At 44.0% G+C, this 20,038-nt stretch overlaps 1 protein-coding gene across 1 annotated transcript in view; it reads left to right on the forward strand.

Moving 5' to 3' along the window:
• Positions 1 to 12,795, forward strand: part of GGA2 (golgi associated, gamma adaptin ear containing, ARF binding protein 2) — a 33,802-nt gene extending 21,007 nt beyond the window's left edge. Inside the window, exons 10-17 of the mRNA XM_047087519.1 lie at positions 3,395 to 3,520; positions 4,223 to 4,345; positions 5,080 to 5,108; positions 5,477 to 5,610; positions 7,098 to 7,255; positions 9,914 to 10,083; positions 11,008 to 11,118; positions 11,662 to 12,795. Coding sequence (XP_046943475.1) covers positions 3,395 to 3,520; positions 4,223 to 4,345; positions 5,080 to 5,108; positions 5,477 to 5,610; positions 7,098 to 7,255; positions 9,914 to 10,083; positions 11,008 to 11,118; positions 11,662 to 11,772 — 962 coding nt within the window. The 3' untranslated portion in view covers positions 11,773 to 12,795. The remainder of the gene's footprint in view (positions 1 to 3,394; positions 3,521 to 4,222; positions 4,346 to 5,079; positions 5,109 to 5,476; positions 5,611 to 7,097; positions 7,256 to 9,913; positions 10,084 to 11,007; positions 11,119 to 11,661) is intronic.
• The last annotated feature ends 7,243 nt before the right edge of the window (positions 12,796 to 20,038 follow it).

The raw sequence follows: 20,038 nt of genomic DNA on the forward strand, positions 1-20,038 counted from the left end.
AAACATCTTACACTTTTTATTATGGAAAATTGCAGAACATGAAAGGGAAATAGTAGGATAAGTCCTATGTGCTTTTCACCTATTGTTAACAATTAACAGCTCATGGCCCATCTTTTTTCATCTTGTTCATGTGTACTGCTCTCTCCCTGCCCCAAACCTATTCTCATTGAAGCAAATTCCAAACATTTTAAGGTGATCAACTATTCAGTGTTCGGATTTCCCTGGGCATTTCTCTCTCTAGCATCTCTTGCTAACTTCCCCACATTTCTTGTTCAAATTTTTGTTTGTGTGTTTAGTTTCGGGGAGGGGCAGAGAGAGAGGGAGACAGAGAATCTGCAGCAGGCTCCCCACTGTCAGTGCAAAACCTGACATGGGGCTTGAACTCACTCACAAACTGTGAGATCATGACCTGAGCTGAAGTTGGACACCCAACCGACTGAGCCACTCAGGTGCCTCTTGTTTCTTCTAAATCAGACTTAGAAGGGCACCTGGGTGGTTCAGTGGGTTGGGCGACCGACTTCACTCAGGTCATGATCTCACGGATCGTGAGTTGGAGCCCCACATCGGGCTCTGTGCTGACAGTTTGGAGCCTGCTTCGGATTCTGTGTCTCCCTCTCTCTGCCTCTCCCCACTCGCGTTCTGTCTCTCTCCTTCAGAAGTAAATAAACATTAAAAAACATAAAAAGACAAATAAATAAATCAGACTCAGAAAAGCCATACTTTGTAGTTGGTGATATTTCTAGAGTCTTTTTTTTTTAGAAATTACACTTTAAAAATTTCTTTTAATTAAAAAAAATTTTTTTTAACATTTATTTTATTTTTGAGAGAGAGAAGGAGACAGAGTGTGAATGGCGGAGGGGCACACACACACAGGATCCAAAGCAGGCTCCAGGCTCCAAGCTGTCAGCACAGAGCCCGACACAGGGCTTAAACCCATGAACCATGAGATCATGACCTAAGCTGAAGTTGGATGCTTAACCAATTGAGCCATCCAGGCACCCCCCGCTTTGGTCTTTTTTTTTTTTTTCTCTTTTACATTCATTTTTGAGAGAGCGAGAGAGAGCACAAGTGGGGGAGGGGCAGAGAGAGAAGGAGACACAGAGTCTGAAGCAGGCTCCAGGCTCTGAGCTATCAAGCACAGAACCGATTGCGGGGGGCTGAACTCATAAACCGTGAGATAATGACCTGAGCCAAAGTCGGACACTTAACCGACTGAGCCACACAGGTGCCCCATTTTGGTCTTTTTTTTTTTTCTTTTTATTCTTTGTCTCTTTCTTGTTTTTTATGTTTAAAAACAATTTTTTTTTAGTGTTTATTTTGAAGGAGAGAGAGCGTGAGCAGGGAAGGGGTGGAGAGAGAGAGGGAGACACAGAATCCGAGTCAGGTTCCAGGTTCTGAGCTGTTAGCACAGAGCCTGATGCAGGGCTCCCAGCTCATGAGCTGTGAGATGATGACCTGAGCTGAAGTTGGATGCTTCACCAACTGAGCCACCCAGGCGCCCCTCATCCAGTCTTTGTTTAAATTTTTTTATTTTTTTAATAGATAGCCCCTCCATTCTTTGTCTCTTTCTTGTTTCTTACATGAAGAGCATGTTCTTTGACCTATAGAATTTTTCTGGGCCTTGGTTTTCTGATGGCATTCTCCATGACATTTAATATGTTTTTCTGTATCTGGTACTTCTTATGAATTCCTGATACATCTTTTTTTAAAGTTTTTGTTTTTTAATTATTTATTTTGAGAGAGTGAGTGAGCAAGAGGGGCAGAGAGGGAGGGAGAGAGAGTATCACAAGCAGGCTCCATACGGTCAGCACAGAGCCCGATGTGGGACTCGAACTCACGAACTGTGAGATCATGATCTGAGCTGAAACCAAGAGTCAGATGCTTAACCGACTGAGCCACCCAAGCACCCCAAATTCCTAATATTCATGATAAATTGGATGGGGGCTTGAGTAGATGCAGGTTCACTTGGAGGGGCTGGGGAGCAAGAACACTTCATGGGTGGTTTTCAAGAGGCCTGTGGTTTTGGTCGTCTCTTTGTTATTATTGTCTAAACCCATCATTTTCTCTGATTGGAGTGAGCTGAAAGACAGTCAAATTTAAATTTTTAAACAACTTGTACATGCAAAATAAAACATTTTGCCACGTGAATTTAACCCCTTGTCAGTTTGCAGCCCCTGTCCACAGTTAAGAAAAATGGCAGGAAATAGTTGGTCACTCCTGAGAATCAGCAGTCTAGCTCTGTGGCCCGAAGTGTTACATGTAGCCCCAACCCTGCTGCCAGTTCTTTTTCTGTCTCTCAGGAGACACTGTTTAGTAGACTGAAATGCTTATGAGTTTTTGAAATCCAGTGTGTATTTTATACTTACGACATTTCAATTTGTATGCCAAGTGTTCATCAGTAATACTTGATCTCTATTTAGACTCTATGAAATTTACAGGTGCAAATGTAGATTCATGTACCAATTTGTTCCCTATACACTTAAAAGCTTTCCAATAACTGAATAAAGTACCAATAAAACTCTTTTAATATTCATATCCACACTGACAAAACCATTTCAGTTTTTAATTTTAATTAAAATTAAAGTTTTAGAAAAAATAAAGTTTTAGGGTGCCTGGGTGACTCCGTTGGTTAAGCATCCGACTTTTTTTTTTTTTTTCTTTTTAGTGATTATTTTTGAGAAACCACATGTGTGAGTGGGGAAGGGGCAGAGGGAGGGAGACAGAGGCTCCAAAGCAGGCTCCATGCTGATGGCAAAGAGCCTGATGTGGGGCTTAAACTCATGAACTGTGAGATCATGACCTGGACCAAAGTTGGACACTCAACTGGTTGAGCTACCCAGGTGCCCTGAGCATCTGACTCTTGGTTTGGGCTAAGGTCATGATCTCATGGTTTTTGAGATCAAGCCCCATGTTGGGTTCTGTGCTGACAGTGCAGAGCCTGCTTGGGATTCTCTCCCCCTCTCTGCCACTCCCTTGCACATGCGTGCACACATGCTTGCTCTCTTAAAATAAATAAATAAACTTAAAAAAATAAAATTAAAGTTTTATTTCATACACAGTGCTCATCACCAAAAAAAAAAAAAAAGAAAAAAAATTAAAGTTGCAATTCCTTAGTCGAAAGAATCATGTTTCAGTCATGTTGGCAGTTATGTTGTATGGTATTGGGAAAGGAGGTGAAGAAATTTGGTTCCTCCTGCATCTTGAGAACTAGAAGTGTTGGGGTTCAGGGATTGAGCACCTAGGTCTGCTAGGGGCCTTAGCACAGGGTCTGGGGGCAGGGGTATGGCTGTACTGAACCTGGTGAAGCCATGGGTGGCTGCTTTGTGGAATGACTTAAAAAAGACTGAGACTGTTGGTAACTAAACCAGGGGGACTATCCTCTTTCCTCCTCCAGCTGAGATTCTCCAGGCAAATGACCTCCTCACCCAGGGAGTTCTGCTGTACAAACAAGTGATGGAGGGCCGTGTCATCTTTGGGAACACAGTGACCAGCTCGGTGGGAGACCTACCTGTCTCCAAAGGTATGCTTTCTGCCTTGACATCCTGCAGATCCTGGAGAAGAACTGGATCCTCAGAATATTCTGGGTTATGGTATAGAAATGAGAGGCCTTGCCCTTTTTTCCCTTTCCTTTGAGAGTTGGATTTACATCGCCAGCCCCTGCCACCTGTGCCATCACAAAGTGACTGGCAGGCTGGACCCTCACTTTGGCTATCCACAGAAGCAGATGGCTACATTGCACCCAGGTCATAAATGCTTATTTATAAGAGCTAGAGACCAAAATAATGATCTTCTTCAGTGGTCCCTAGCAGGCTAGGCTAGCTGCGTCAGAATCATCCGGAATACTGGCTGAAATGCAGATTCTTAGGTCCCCAGCTGGGACCTGCTGAATCAAGCCTGCTTAGAGCTTGGCTGGGAGTGGGGATGGGGGTGTTTTTATCAAGCGCTCCAGTGATGCTGATTATCTGTGTTCAGAAGGGCTGTTGCTGGCCAGGGTGAATGGACCATCAGCGGAGGACACGGACTGCTGTGGGTAGGAACGCGGTCCTCTGGCTGCTTCCTATTCTACAGGCCAGCTCAGGCTGTACATGAAGCCATTCAGCGGAAGTGCATTGAGTGGGGTGACGTGATGTCTTTTGATCGGGAGGAGGCCCGTGGGAAGCTGACAGGCATTAAGTGGACTCTTTGCTCTCGTTCTGATATATTTTCCTAACTGTTTTCGTAGTCTTTCAGAATCCAGCAGGCTGCATGAAGAACTGCCCTCTGATCGACTTGGAGGTGGACAGCGGATCTGAGCAGGCTGGGACTGTGGCACCATCTTTGCTTCACCAGGACCTGGCAGCCTTAGGTGAGGGAGGGTGTTTAGGGGGAGCAGGCACAGAGACTGGTCCTGACTCCCAGGGAGAGCGAGTCAGCTGGTCCTCCTTGGGGAGAATATGCCTGTTTTCAGAGGGAATTGGGTATACAGTGCCCGCCCCCCCCCCCCCTTTTATCCACGGCTCCAGTTCCCCGCGGTCTGGAAGCAGATGATCCTACTCCTGATACATGGTCAGGAGGTCAGTAGTAGCCTAGAGCTACATCACAGGCCTATGTCATTCACCTCACTTCATCTCATCACGTAGGCATTTTATCATCTCCCATCACAAGAAGACGAAGGGTGAGTACAGTATAATAAATTTCGAGAGAGAGACCACATTCACATAACTCTTACTACTGTACATTGCTATTCTATTTCGTTATCTTACTGTGTCTGATTTATAAATTGAACTGAATCACAGGTATGTTTGTGTGGGGAAAAAACATGGTATATGTAGGGATCGGTACTCTTCGCCTTTTCAAACATCCACCAGGGGTCTTAGAACATCTTCCCGAATGAATAAGGTGGGGACTCCTGTCCTGGGAAGTTCAGACAGGTCGTCTTTGCATTTAATCTCAGATTTGCCATGAATGAATTGGATGATTTTAGGTAATCTGCTTCGCCTAGGCTTTTCTAAATGTCTTAGAAAGGGTGAACATGACTTCGATCTCCAGCTGCTGTCAGATAGAGTTACTGGTGTGCATCTTTCTGTTTCTTCCTTACAGGACTCAGTGATGCTCCAGTTGCTGACAAGGTAAGGCATCTCTTCCTAGGGACTGGAGGGGAGGTCCCTAAACCTACCTTCACGAGAGCAGTGCTGCCTGGGCATGGGGGAAGGGGCTACAGCATAGCCTGGTGGCGATTGTGGACTTGGAGGTCCAAAGCCTCATCCTTGCCTGTACTGTCTGGCTTGGACCTCCAAAGAGACATGTTTTTCCCTCTCCTTATACTCCTCCTCCCTTTAGCAGTATCCAGGTTCCAGTTTACTGAAGGTCTGATCAGGAGTTGTATGTTCTCTTGCCCTTTCTTTCTCCTGCCCCAGGACATGTTGTAAGCATGGTGTCACCATGGCTCATGATCATTCATACTCTGGCCTTATTTTAGCCATTCCTGGTTTGACAGGTTGCCGGTCAGAATTGCTGTGAGGAAAAGAGGAATCCCACTGCCAGCACACTGCCGGGTGGTGGTGTTCAGAGCCCTTCTGCAGAAAAGAACTTGCTGGATCTCCTCTCCCCACAGCCATGTCCAGGGCCTCTGTGAGTCTTGTGGGCAAGGACAGTAGAAGAGTGGCTCCCATGTGCACTTCATGTTCCTTCCATGGGGCCGGGTCAGAGGGCAGGGTTAGCGTGCCAGAATACGGGGACGATACTTGAAGACGGCCAGGGACCTCCCTCCCTGGAAGGGCTTCTTCCTTTCTGCCAAGTGTTCAACATGTACTTTTCCCCTTGTCCTTTGACTCCCTATCCTAGTCAGAGGAAAAGACATAGTTTGGTCAGGAGCTCCGAAAAGGGGGTTGGTTTAAGGTGTAGCAGCAGTAGATGCTGCTGCTGATGATTTTGGTGTTCATGGGCTCTCCCCCCCCCCCCCCCAATTTCAGTGTAATTTGAAGTTGAGCAAAATTTGATCATTAGGCAAATAGATAATGTAGGAAGTCTCAAAAATCACTGCCTAAAGACAATATCGAATGCTCCTTTTTTGCTTCTCTCTCTATGCGTGTAGTAACGCAGCATGTTGTTTGTTTTTACACAAATGGGCTCATAATTGACAACCTGTCCTCCAGTGCGGTTTTTTTCATGTCACATCTTTGGTACATGTGCATATCAACTTATATAACTTTGGCTCATTCTTATAGTTTAATAATTCACGTGCATACAGTGTACACATATTTAGTCATTTCCCTCTTGCGGGTATTTACACAGCTTTCTGTTTGGAGGCACTTGGAATGCTTTTGTAGTACAGATTCCTAGAACTAGAGGTGCTCTAGGGTGTGGATGCAAACACACGGACAGGCTGGTTTGCCTCTGCAAAGGTTGGAGCGGTTTGCCTTCTTGCAGATGGCCTGAGTGCGTCCGTGTCCACGGTAGAGGCACAGGGCCCGGGTGGCAACAGAGATGTGCTGGGCGTTCATTCTTGTTTGCACCCCTGGAGGGTTTCCTTCCATTTATTCCTAACCATTCAACTGGGGGCCAGTAGTCTTCCTGATTTGGGTGGGCTGCTTCTGTCTGGACTGGAGTTTTCATTTTGTAGTAAAAATTTTGCAATCTGCATTCCCAATGGACAAAGTCATGAAGTGTGAATGAAGAGGTCAGTGTAAAATTGGAATTCTCCTCTTCGCAGCTCTTGTTACTCTGGTGATCACGTACAAGAAAGGTAACCTGACTGAGCGGCTTGTTGTCAGAGGCTGCCTGACAGCTGCAACCTTGATTATCTTAATAACATCTTTAGTTTATTGGGTCCTTATTACGTGCACACAGCCCACTAAGTGTTTTTCATACATTTTCTCATTTAATTCTGATAACAGCCCCATGAAGTAGATGCTAAATTATTTCCATTTTACGGATGAGAAGACTGAAGCACAGGTTAAATTCCATGCCTAGAGTCCTATTTCTCTAAAATACACACAGACACACATATTATCTTGTTTTTCCCCTTCCTTAACCCCATTCTTCAGATTCCCGGAATTGTCTACAATTTTTGCTAGTCTTGATACATTTTTTTTTTTTTTTTTTTAATTTCTTGGCAGGAATTATGTTCCACAGAAGAGTATCCCTAAGGAAGTGCCCCCTGGCACTAAGTCCTCTCCAGGTTGGTCCTGGGAAGCTGGCCCATTGTCTTCTTCCCCATCCTCCCAGAATACACCTCTGGCTCAAGTGTTTGTCCCTTTGGAGTCTGTTAAACCCAGTAAGTACAATTTCACCGCCCCGCCCCTTGCTATTAGATGGCCAGCTTTATCTGCTGTGAATTGGCAGGAGGTGGCTCTGAAACTGGGGAAGTTGAGTGGTAGAGATAAGGCCTGGGGGCAGAGTTAGGTAAGGAAGTGGCTTCATAGTCTCTTTACCTATTATTTGTCATAAAGATTTCTCTGTCTTGGGACTGACTAATCACTAAAGGTGAAGGCTATTGGCAGGCAGAATCTAACTAGGGGGCTTGATTCTATTTATAGACCTGGTGCTCACTCATTGGGAATTCAAGAAGGGAATGTCAAGTGTGGCAGAAATAACTCCAAAAAGGTGGGATTAGTAGGAAAGGAAGGACTTGGCTGGTGGTCCTCTTCCATTAGGGGTCCTCATTAGAGCAGGAGAGCAGAGGTTACCTCCTTACAAAGGAAAGGAACAGCAGGCCCAGTAAGTAAGGTGGCTGCATAGGGTCAGCACACTGGCATGTGAGCAGGAGACACCCAGTGTCTTTAGAATAACAGCGCAGGCCCTTCTCTCTGGGCACATGGCTCTCCTGTGGCTCAGTGTGCTGGGGTCAGATTGCAAAGAGCCCTGGATACAGGCATAGGAATTTAAACAGTTGGTAAGCCCTTCCAAGACTTACTTTAACTTAAAAATAATACATGTTCAATGTTAGTTTCCTGATTCTGGTCATTGTACTGTGGTTATGTAAAATGTTAACATATGGGAATTCTTTGTGTTTTGTAACATTTTGTAAATCTGAAACTATTACAAAAGAATGTCTAAAAAATTAAAAGTGAGAAAATACATATTCAATGTAGAAATTTCAGAAAAAATAGAGAAAATGAAATCGTACTGTTCACCCGGAAACGGAAGTTCTATTCATACCTTAATGTATTTTCTTGTTTTAGCCATGTACATATATATTCTTAATAAATTGGCACCACAGTATATATAGACTGTTTTACAGCCTGCATTATTACCATAAGCCATAGCGTTTTTTCATGCTCTCGATTGTTCTTCAAAACCTTTATTTATTTAGAGAGCATGCACAAATGTGCGAGAGCTGGGGAGAGGGCAGAGGGAGAGAAAGAGCATCTTAAGCAGGCTCCTCATTCAGCGCAGAGCCCGACACAGGGCTTGATCTCATGACCGTGAGATCACAACCTGAGTGGAAGTCAAGAGTTGGACGCTCAACTGACTGCACCACCCAGGCCACTCAAAACCTTTATTTTTTTAAATGTTATCATACATACATATAATCATGGTACCATAATTCAGCTTTTGAATTCTTTTCTGAAGGATAATTTTTATTTCTAGTTGTGTTGTTTTTGGTTGTTTGCTGTTAAAAACAGTGCTACAACGAACATCTTTGGACACGCATTGTTTTAAATTTTCCTGATTAGTTCATTAGGATATATTCTTTGAAATGTGGGTGTAGACATCTAAAATTTTGTTCTGCATAACCAAGATCCCTCCAGAAAGGTTGCCTCTTTCCCCCTAGCCTCAAGAATGTTTTCAGTCTTTTAAATCTTTGATAGTCTCATTTTTAAACTATAGAACATGCATTTTGATGAGTGATGTTTGGCATGAGGTAAAGATCTTTCATTAAAAAAATTTTTTACAGGGGAGCCTGGGTGGTTCAGTCGGTTAAGCATCCGACTTCTGCTCAGGTCAAGATCTGATGGTCCATGGGTTCGAGCCGTGTTGGGCTCTGTGCTGACAACTCAGAGCCTGGAGCCTGCTTTGGATTCTGTGTCTCCCTCTCTCTTCCCCCCCCCCCACTTGTTCGTCCTCCCTCCCTCTCTCTCTCTCTCTCTCTCTCTCTCTCTCTCTCTCTCTCAAAATAAATAAACATTAAAAAAATTTTTTTCCAGGTTAGATAGTTGTCTGCCACTTGGTGAATCAGTCACTGATTTTGAAACAGATGCTCTAACATGTTAAATTCCCCTTTTGGGTCTGTTGTGCATTCTTTGTTTTACATTTCTCTCAGTTTTGTGCTTTTGAGTATTTATGGATGCAAATAGCCCTTACTCCCTGTCTTTAAATGGATAGACTCCTGAATTTACCCCCTCCCCTCCATTTGCTTTAGAATCAATTCTTAATGGAATTTTAAAAATCCCGTTAGGATTTCCATTGGAATGTGATTAAACCTACTGATTTGAAGAAATCTGCATCTTTACAGTTTTGTAAAATTAAATGTAAGAAGCGTGTGTGTATGTAGTCATACAAAAGAGATGAGGAGGAAATAGGCCCAAATGTTATTAGCAATGCTTATTTCTGGGTAGAAATAATGGTGGGTTTTTTTTTTTTAATTATTTCATTCTTTATGATATTCTGTATTTTCTCTAGTGTTCTTACAGTATTTTAGTCTATCTCCTTCAAAAAAGTTCTTTTTTTTTTTTTTCCAACTGGTAATGAGCTTCAGATGTCTGGATGGTGGGAGAGATCAGTTTGACGGGCTCTAGGAATCCAGCTAGAAGTAGTGAGGGCTGGGTTGTGGCTCCACAGAAAGCTTGGGACCAAGGAGGTAAGTCTCGGAGCTGCGTTGACTGGAGAAGGCGTAGCACTGGGTGATAACCACACGCACGTCTCTTTCAGGCCGGGCTATTGGCGAGTTTGCAGTCGTGCTAACCCTTTCGGTTCGGTCCTTCTCTACCAGGCAGCCTACCGCCTCTCATCGTGTATGACCGGAACGGATTCAGAATTCTGCTCCACTTTTCCCAGACCGGGGCCCCTGGTCACCCAGAGGTGCAGGTGTTGCTATTGACCATGATGAGCACTGCCACCCAGCCTGTCTGGGACATCATGTTTCAAGTGGCTGTGCCAAAGGTGAGTCCTCTGCTGGCCAGCTCCTTTGACTCTTTCAATAAAGCTTTAGTTACGTGTAAGAGACACCATCTTCAAAGTAGTTTAAGGTGGGAATTTTATTGGCTTATTTAACTGGAGGTCTCTGAATATCTGACTTCAGTATATGTCCGAATCCAGATAAAATCTTAAAACGATTCCTTAAGAATCCCTTTCCACCTCTTGACTTTTCTTCTTTGGAGCATCTTCTGTGACAGACTCCAGAGCATGGAAATGGCTATTAGCAGTTCCAGAGTTACATAGTCCTTAAACCTCTTTACCTCAAAAGGAAACTTTCCCCTGGCACGAGGCATGCATATTGGGTACCCAAGAAAGGGCTAGGATTCACCCTGTTGGTGTTACTTGCACAACTTGGACCGGTTACTTGTGTTCAGGAATAGAAGGTACTCTGGCCAGTGAAGATCTTTCATCCACTGCTTTTCATGGGAAGTTGGGCCCCCTGATTAACAGCCATACCAGCATCACAGTGAACATGGGAGGAATGTCCTAAAAGTAAAGATCTAAGGTAGACAAAAATAAAGACATACATTCTCTAATCCTCATGGTAATCTTGTGGGACATGTGTTGCTATTACTTCTATTTTATAAATTTCTAGTCCAAGGCTCAGAGAGGTTAAGTATTTGCCCAAGATCACAGAGCTAGTAAGAGGCAGAATGAGAATGCAGCCCAAGATGTGCCTTAGCTCCTCATGCTGCCTCTTGGAAGCCAGCTGTACAACTTCAGGTACATTCTATTTATGGAAAGGAAGGACTTTTGGACCCTTTAATCAGGTGGTGGGTACAGGTCAAGTTTTCCCGTTTACCTCATCTCCCTCTTTGACACTGTACTTGATTAGGAATCAGTTAGATGTTGGATTTTTCTCTGCCCCCTCCCCCCCCACCCCGATAGTCTATGAGAGTGAAGCTGCAGCCGGCATCCAGCTCCAAGCTCCCTGCATTCAGTCCGTTGACCCCTCCAGCTGTGATCTCTCAGATGCTGTTGCTTGACAATCCACACAAAGTATGTTCTGGCACTTTTGCTAGCAGGGGAATGGGGTGAGGGGGTGGGCCTCAACTCTAGGGAGGCAATGTGGTAGGTTGAGAGATGTGTATTTAGGTCTTGCTCTAAAGTCCCTGGTTGGGAGTGGTGGTGGAATATTCCTCACTGAGTCTGCTTTCCTTCGGGGCTTATTGAAAGAGGATCTGTGACCGGATGGCCATAGCTGGGAACCAAGAGAGTGATACAGACTCCCCCTAGTACCCTGGTGTCATCTGAAAGGGTGAGGCCTGCCCGTCCTCCTTAGCTGGCCTCCAAGTCAAGGTCCACCTCAGGACTGCATAGGTGTGGGAGTGCTCCCAGGATGTATGACTGGCTTCCCTCGTGTTTGTTGTCCCAAAGGGTCCCGGCCAGGTGTTCCTGTCATACAGTTGTTGGGAGGTCTCACTGGGGTGGAGCTTACATACGTATGTTGTTCCTTGGTGACTACTGGGTGGGTAAAGGCTCTTAATTCTGGGCTGGTCTGTGTCTCTCCCCACTAATTTAACATCTTCTATCTTTGCCCAGGAGCCCATCCGGTTACGGTATAAGCTGACATTCAACCAGGGCGGACAGCCTTTCAGCGAAGTAGGAGAAGTGAAAGACTTTCCAGACCTGGCAGTCTTGGGTGCAGCCTAACTTTTCACGAGACAGACCCTGCCGCTCAAGCTTAGGCCAGTGTGAATGTTGCTGTCTAGATAGGACTAATCACGGTGATTTAGTGCAGAGTGCCAAGAGTTCTATCCCGACATCAGGCTCTGGATCCCAACCTCTGACTTATTCTGCAGATACTACGTGTGTGTGTGTGTGTGTGTGTGTGTGTGTGTGTGTGTGTGTTGTGGGGGGTTGTGGGGGTGGGTAGCGCAGGGCTTGGGGTGTGGGCAGTGTGGGGAAATGCTAAAGCATTTCTGACAACCATCTGCTACAATCATCTGTTTCTGCATGTGGGTGGACACTGATGTCCCCGCCTCAGGTTGGAGGTTTTATAAGCCAAAGTTGTGTTGTGTTGTGTTTTTTCTGTGTATTGTTCTCTTTCCATCCATCCACTCTGTGCCTTGTCAGCCTTTGAAAGTCTCGGCTGCTCCCAGGCTGCTGTTCTCAGGGACCTTAAAAGGGACCTGGTTGGTCTTGGGACAGAGAGTGTCTTCTGGGGCACTCTCTTCCAAGAAAGACCTTGTCTCCATTTCCATTAGAGAATGCTGCTTGCTTGTTTTTGAGAAGATCTTCTAAATGGAATGCTTATTGCACTGTTTTCCAGGCGAGGGGCTGCCACTAGACGAGAGGACCACACTTAGTGGGCCAAGCATGTCCTTCACCACTGTGCCTTAGAATCACCCAGAGAGGACCTTCCAGGGCAGAGGGGAAAGCAGATCCCAGGCCTTAATGCAGGCCTCAGGTTCCGTGGGTGGGGCAGCCTGTCTGGGCCCTTACTCAGGACCCTCCTCTCCATTCTCATCCTGTTTCTCCACAAGCATTTACCCTCCAAGCTCTTTGTGACGCCGTGCCAGTCATTGTCAGCCATAACTAACAGGCTCACCCTTGCCTGTTGACTTCACCGTCCAAGATGAAGGACTGATGCAAATAGATCTGAAAAGAGCTTAGCAGTGATTTAAGTGGTGAACTGAATATAGAAAGTCCTTGAATAAATACCCATGTAGCAAATACGCTTTGTGGAGTTTTGAGTAAAGTAGGAGACACAGAGCCTGTTGCATTTAGAGACGACCAGCCTAAAGGGCACCGTTGCCTATAGAGGAAGTAGGGAGACTTCATGCTGTGGAACCTGATGAACTGCTCAAGGCCCTGCGGGTCTGGACAAAGCTGGAAAAGAGAGGTGGATTTTTTGTTATGTTTATGGTTTGAAGGAAAAATTCATGTTTATAGTCCATTCTTAGCACCTGCTGTGCTGGTCGGTGGGAGAAGAGAGCTGTGCCTCGCCGATAGAGCCCGATGAAGGACTTTGAGATCCCAAGCAGCTCACCTGTCTGGGCAGGATTCTACCTCAGAAACTGCAAGGCCCTGTTTGGGGCTCTTTAGCACAAAATCTGGTACTTGCCAGTTGGAGCTGTCAACTTCTACATATAGTTAGAACTTTGCCAGCGCTAATTGGTGGGCATGGGAGCTGTAAAAGATCATCTAGCTATGCTGAGTTTTAAGCGAATGTGAAAATTCCTAAAACATAAGTGATGAGTGACTTCTTCATTCTCCCATAAGACTCATTTTAATCTAAAATTACTTGCATGTTCAGATGTTTTGTATAACTTTTCTAGGCTCTAGCTATTTCATAAAGTCTTTAAGAGGAACCCAGTATAATGATGATGTCTGCCCAGACACAACTTCCAGCAAAATGTGTGAATGAGGCTTACACACAAGATTTTTATCCCCTAGTTCATTGGCGAACTTGTGTGTCTCAACATCCTGTCTTCCAGGAGACCGACTCCCAGTGATGCTTAGGCAGACCGACTCCCAGTGATGCTTAGGCAGAGTTGAACAGGATAGGGGTGTGTGTGTGGCAGGGGTGCCCTGAAAGTGGCCTGGTTATCATCAGTGCCTTCTATTTATCAAGTTCAGTGACTACTGAAGGCCTCAGCCTTCATTTCTTCAACAAGTAGTTGACCAGCTACTGGGAGCCCAGCACTTTTGTAGGCACTGCAGATAGAGTAGCGGCCAGAAACCCCTGCCCTCATAGATCTTCCGTTCTAGTGGGGAGACAAATCCATGATATATTGGGTAGAGACTTGGCACTGATGAGCAGTATTTTTCCCCTATCCTGAACCCCTCCAGGATCCTGCTCACCCGTTTCTGGACTTACCTCTGTGACTGTTTCTCTTTCTTTATCCCTTAAATGTGATGTCCCCAGGATTTAGTCCTTAGGACTTTTCTAAGCACATCCGGGCAGTTAACCGCTAGATGGGCTTAGACCTTGTCTCAAGCTTCTACCTCCTTGCTGACATCAGATCCATATTCATCAGTGGTTATCTGTAGCTTTCATTGTTACCTCAGACTCCTCCCCCTTTCCCCCTACATTTTCTTTTATTTGAAAGCACCTGTCTGAGTCTTCATGGATTCTTGATTCCTGCTGCATCTATTGCCACTCAGTAGTTTTTGTCTCGGCTAGTCTATTTCTTTTCTTTTCTTTTTTTTTTTAATGTTTATTTTTGAGAGAGAGCATGAGTGGGGGGTGGGGCAGAGAGAGAGGGAGACACAGAATCCAAAACAGGCTCCAGGCTCCGAGCTGTCAGCACAGAGCCCGACGCGGGGCTCGAACTCACGAACTGCAAGATCATGACCTGAGCTGAAGTTGGACGCTTAACCGACTGAGCCACCTAGGCGCCCCTTGTTCAGTCTATTGCTAAAGCCTACATCATGCCCTCCCCTGCCTTCACTCTGTCACTGCCCTGATTTGGCTTTTGGGGGGTTGAGGGATGGGGGGTGCAGTATTCTGCCTCTCAGATCTCTGAACCATTACACTTGCCACCACCAGAATGCTCTAACAGATCTGGCGACTTGATCCCGGGCTGGAAAATCCTGAATGACTTCCTAATGCTCTAAAAGTTTTTGCAATCAAATGGAATGCTTGAGTGCTCTTAACTCTTCTCTAACTTTGTGTGCTTCCTGCCTTTCTGCATTCTGCTGAGAATGAGCACTTCTCTCAGCCACAAGATCGTCCTTTCATGTTTTGATAATGCCACGTTTTTCCATAGCTTTAGGAGGCCACTCCTCTCCTTTTATCTCTTCAGTGAATTTAAGACTAGGCCAGAAGCCTGCTTTATCTGTGAGCATAAATGGGCTATGGAGATGGTAAATGTTGAAAACAGGGTAAATGACAACAACAGAACATGAATATTACCTGTTAAAAATGGTGTAAATTTACAGACCAAACATTCAGGGTAGAGAGCAAAGGTAATATTCTAAAACACCATTAGTGCTTGATTACTAGTGTCTACAAATCAAGTATATCCAATGTAGGAGATACTGACCCAACACAAAAATATAAAATTCTTCCAACTAGGTGTTTTGTTTTCTTTGGAAGAAAACAGTAGGAGAGGGTCCTGGAGTGGTAGCCATGTGGGGTTTTAGTGGGGGTGGGTGGTGTTAAAGATCAGTCTGACATTTTCTATCTGGAAAGAGGTGGGGCCAGGGAGGACAAAGGACGGGTCCTCAGGTGAGATGAGCCAAGATTTTCGTTAACATAGGTAAGGCACTTAAGGTCCAGGGTTTGCATTTAATGTCCACTGGAATGAAAAAATCCCGGCCCTTTTTCCCCTTGTCCAGTGCATTCCCAATTATACCACGTTCATTCCGAGAAAGCTTGCATTTTGCTTTGTTTTTAAAGTTTCTTTTTTGAGAGAGAGGGACAATCCCTAGCAGGGCCCGAACTCACAAACCACGAGATCACAACCTGAGCTGAGAACTGAGCCACCCAGCTGCCCTGAAAGCTTGCATTTTAAAAAGTGTGAACATTCTGCTCTTTGACTTTGATTCTTGAATACTTCATCCCACTTCCAGAGGTAACAGTAGGATTTTAAGAGTTAACATTGTAAAAGCATACTGCCATGTTACAGGCACCGGATACTTAGGATTTTAATGTTCGAGGTTTTCTGAAACCCCAAACAGTCTGAAATAATTAAGGCAGCCCTCGGTTGTGATTCCGCCCTTTAGCTTCACTGCTGCCTCTAAGAAGCCATGTAAGTAATTTATCCTCTTCAGATTCCTCCTCTGTGGAGAGCAGAACTTTTTTGAGAATTAAATGTTAATGTATGTAAAGGGACTACAGTGCTACGTGGCACTTAGCGAAGACTTACTTCATGTTTGCTGTTAGCCTGTCCACCTGATTTCCAGCACATGAACAGAGGTGACTTACCTATAACTGTAAGTTCACCTCCTCAACTAACAAAACAGATGTTTAAAACTTTGGTGAGTTTCAAATTAATACTGAGACACCCTGAACATCAAGGATAGAAGGGTAGCAAAAAAATATTTATAGGAAACCATACTCCTAGACCTAGTCACAAGGGATTCTCGCCATTTTGAAAGTCTCCCCCAAGTCTAGTCAAAAGATTAAATCCATAACAGAACACTTAGAAACTAAGGATGAACACATTTCCTACAAAACATTCAGTTAGTTTGGTAAACAAAGCTGTGCATTCCAAAATTTATAACCCAGACACCAAAATTTGAAGTAGATAACTTAGTCTGTTCTTGTTTTTGAATGCATGGGCAAAATACTCTAAAGCCAGTGGCAGTCCTATTGAAAGAATACACTGTATAAAGTGTGTTCTGGGGATGCTGTTAACCACCTTAATAGCTCAACTGGATGATTTGGTCAGCTCAATAATAGATGTAGAAAAAGGCATTCTATATCATTCACTGTTTATTCCTAATAAAAGCAAATGACCTGCAGCATGTTTAATAAGGAGATACTATAGTGGCCTAAACAGAAAGGTTTATTTCCTTGTTTAAAAGGCGGCCAGAAATAGTCCAGAACCAATGTTGGTAATATTTAATAATGACAGTCATTAGGAACCCAGGTTCCAGCTACTCCTAAATCCTCACTCAAGGATATGCTTCTCAACGCATGTTACAGGATGATGGCTGATGTTCCAAGCCACAGGAAGGAAGGAATACAGGAAAACTGATATTCTTAAAGTATCCCGGAACTTTCATGTGATATTGATGTGATATTTCATGTGATATTTCATGTGATATTTCCATTTACATCTTCTTGGCTGTTTAGTAACAGGGCCACACCTAGGTGCAAAGAGGCTGAAGAATTGTCATATTCACATGCAATGCCACACCACATGAAACTGGGTTTTAGCTAAAGAAGACAGGATTCGTAGTAGTGGATGAACTGTCTACCATAAGGCGCTGTGGCAATCTACTGGGGAAGAAAGCTGCCCTTGAACTATTGCTAAATGGGAAAACGCGCTTTTATATTTTGTCATGACCCCAGTTTTAAAACTAAGCAACCCCAGGGGACACCTGGGTGGCTCAGTCCATTGAGTGTCTGACTCTTGATTTCAGCCCAGGTCAAGATCCCCCAGGGTCATGGGATCCAGTGCATCAGGCTCCACACTGAGCATGGAGCCTACTCTGGATTCTCTCTCTCTTTGTCCTTCACCCTTACTCGCACATGCTCTCTCACTCGCTCTTCCACTCTGAACAAAAAAACTAAACTACCCTGGTATATGTATGCATATATAGTAACTAGTAAGTCTTTGGGTCACAGAATTGCAAATGAGTTCTTTTTAAATTTTATATGCATTTTCTAAAATATCTGGGCTGAAAAATCATTTTTGCACTCAATGTTTTTCAAACTTAAAACACAAAGCGTGGAGAGTCTTTCCACCTGATTACCCTTCTAGGAGACAGTGCTACTGGTTCCTCATCTGTCCTTGGAGATAATTCTGGCATGTTCAAGTCAATGAACTGTACTTTGCTTTTTTTTCCCTTCCCATGTAATGATACAGCTTGCCGAAATGCCATAATCCGTACAAACTGCTTGGTAGAAAAAAGAATAGCCCCTGCTTTCTGCTGTCCTGACAGCAGATGGGATCAGTCAGTTATATGTTGAAAGTCCTGGGTATTAAAACTGGCACATGAATTTCCTGGTAGTTTCTGTGTATTTCCCTTCCTCTCCCTCCCACTGGCTCCATTCCCATGGGCCCAAACATGCTTTTGTCTTCTCTAGCACCCCTCTCCCTCCTGCCTTATTTCTGGCAGCCCAGCATGGTACAGTGAAATAAGGATGGGCTTTGGAATCAGGTTCAGTTTCTAGTTTTTTGTCACCTGTAGCATCCTGTGCAGGACACTCCACATCCCTGGGCCTCAGTTTTTATGTTCTTAAATGGTAAAAATGTTAAAAATCGATTTCATAGCGGAGTGGGGAGGGGTGCCTGGATGGCTCAGTCGGTTAAGCATCCTACTTTGGCTCAGGTCATGATCTCAAAGTTCGTGAGTTCGAGCCCCGCATTGGGCTCTGTGCCCACAGCTCAGAGCCTGGAGCTTCAGATGCTGTGTCTCCCTCTTTGTCTGCCCCTCCCCTGCTTGTGCTCTCTCTCTCTCCCTCTCTCGAAAATAAATGTTTAAAAAGTTAAAAAAAAATCTATTTCATAGGTTTTGATGAGGATTTATTCAGGTCAAGAAAATGCCCAACACAATAGATTCTCTATAACTGTAGGTGTTATTTCTCTTCAAATCACCTTATTTGAGATTTCTTTTATTTGCCACTGTAACTGTGGTCACTTCCATTTTGTCACTTTGTTCATTTCACAGCCTTTCCTGTTCTCATGGAAACCAATAAAATTTTGCTAATGATACTAATAACCTAATGTTTGCAGAAGCTACAAAAAAGGTTGATGCTTTTCATAGAATCTGACCATCCCCTCCATATCCATTAAGATTAGTATCAGCTGCAAGAAATGGATAAGCCCAGAGTACCAATTGCCTAATACGTCTCTGAATCAGTTACTTGGGACTGTTGCAAAAATGTGTACTGTAGGTTGGGTGACTTAAGAGAAATTTGGCAGTTCTGGAGGCTAGAAGTGTGATAATCAGGCCATGTACACTCTGAAACCTGTCAGATAATCTTGGTGATTTGCAACAATCTTTGGAATTCTTTGGCTCGTGGCTGTGTAACTCCAATCTATCTTCATGGTCATGTGGTGTGCTCCTTGTGTGTGTCTTCATGTGACCATCTTATAAGGGTGCTGATAGTATTGGATTAAGGGCCTACCCTACTTCAGTACGACATCTTAACTAGTTACATCTGCAATGATACAAGGTCACCTACCGAGGAACTGGGGGTTAGGATTTCATGCCTAACTTGTGGAGAGATGAGTTAACTCATAATTCTCTCAAATTCAAGAACCTCTGATAGATTGGGGCCCATATGCAGTCCATATGATGTTAAGCACCCAGGTGACTTCAATCTTGCTCTGCCATGAGTGATTTCCACTGCTAAGAACACTTTATGGTTCATGATAGGAGACTGACAACAAAAGACAAATTACCAAACTCAGGAAAAAGAGGACATCACTACTTGTTCTATAGAAATTAGAAAGGATTATAAAGAAATGTTAGGAACAATTTTATGCTAACTTAGGTGAGATGACAAGTTTCTAGAAAGACCCAAATTAACAGCTGATTTAAGAAGAAATAGAACGTCGGGGCACCTGGGTGGCTCAGTGGGTTAACCGTCCCAACTTCAGCTTAGGTCATGATCTCACGGTCCGTGGGTTTGAGCTCTGCGTCAGGCTCTGTGCTGACAGCTCAGAGCCTGGAGCCTGCATTGGATTCTGTGTCTCTCTCTCTGCCCCTCCCCTATTCACTTTCTGTCTCTGTCTCTCAAAAATAAATAAACATTAAAAAAAAGAAACAACATTTGAATAGGTCTATAACAAGAAGTTGAATTAATAATTTAAAGTCTTCTCAACAAATGTCCAGGTGCAGATGGCTTCACATTAAATTCTGCCAAATATTTAAAGAAGAGGCTTTCCCAATTCTTTACAAACTCAGAAGATAGAAAAGGATCACTTCTCAAATGATTCTGAGACCAATATTACTCATAAGCCAAAATTAAAGGTCACAAAAACAGATTATAGACCAGTTTCCCCCCATGGACATTGACAAAAGTTCTCAACAAAATAGTAGCCAAGCAAATCTGGTAGCATTCTACACCATGACCAAGTAGAATTTATCCCAGGAATGCAAGATTGGTTTACCATCTAAATGTCAATTACTATGTAACATCGTTTGAATAGAATAAAAGGCAAAAGCCACACAATTATCCTAATAGGCACAGAAAAGTATATTTATAAAATCCAACATTTTAACAAACTAGAAATAGAAGAAAAAGAAGCTCAACTTGAGAAAGGGATTGGACTGAATGCTAAAGACAGATTCT

The sequence above is a fragment of the Lynx rufus genome, unplaced genomic scaffold (genome assembly GCF_022079265.1).
Source record: "Lynx rufus isolate CCGP_SWC_20201006 ecotype Redwood Valley unplaced genomic scaffold, mLynRuf1.p SCAF_23, whole genome shotgun sequence".
In the NCBI taxonomy this organism is placed as follows: Eukaryota; Metazoa; Chordata; class Mammalia; order Carnivora; family Felidae; genus Lynx; species Lynx rufus.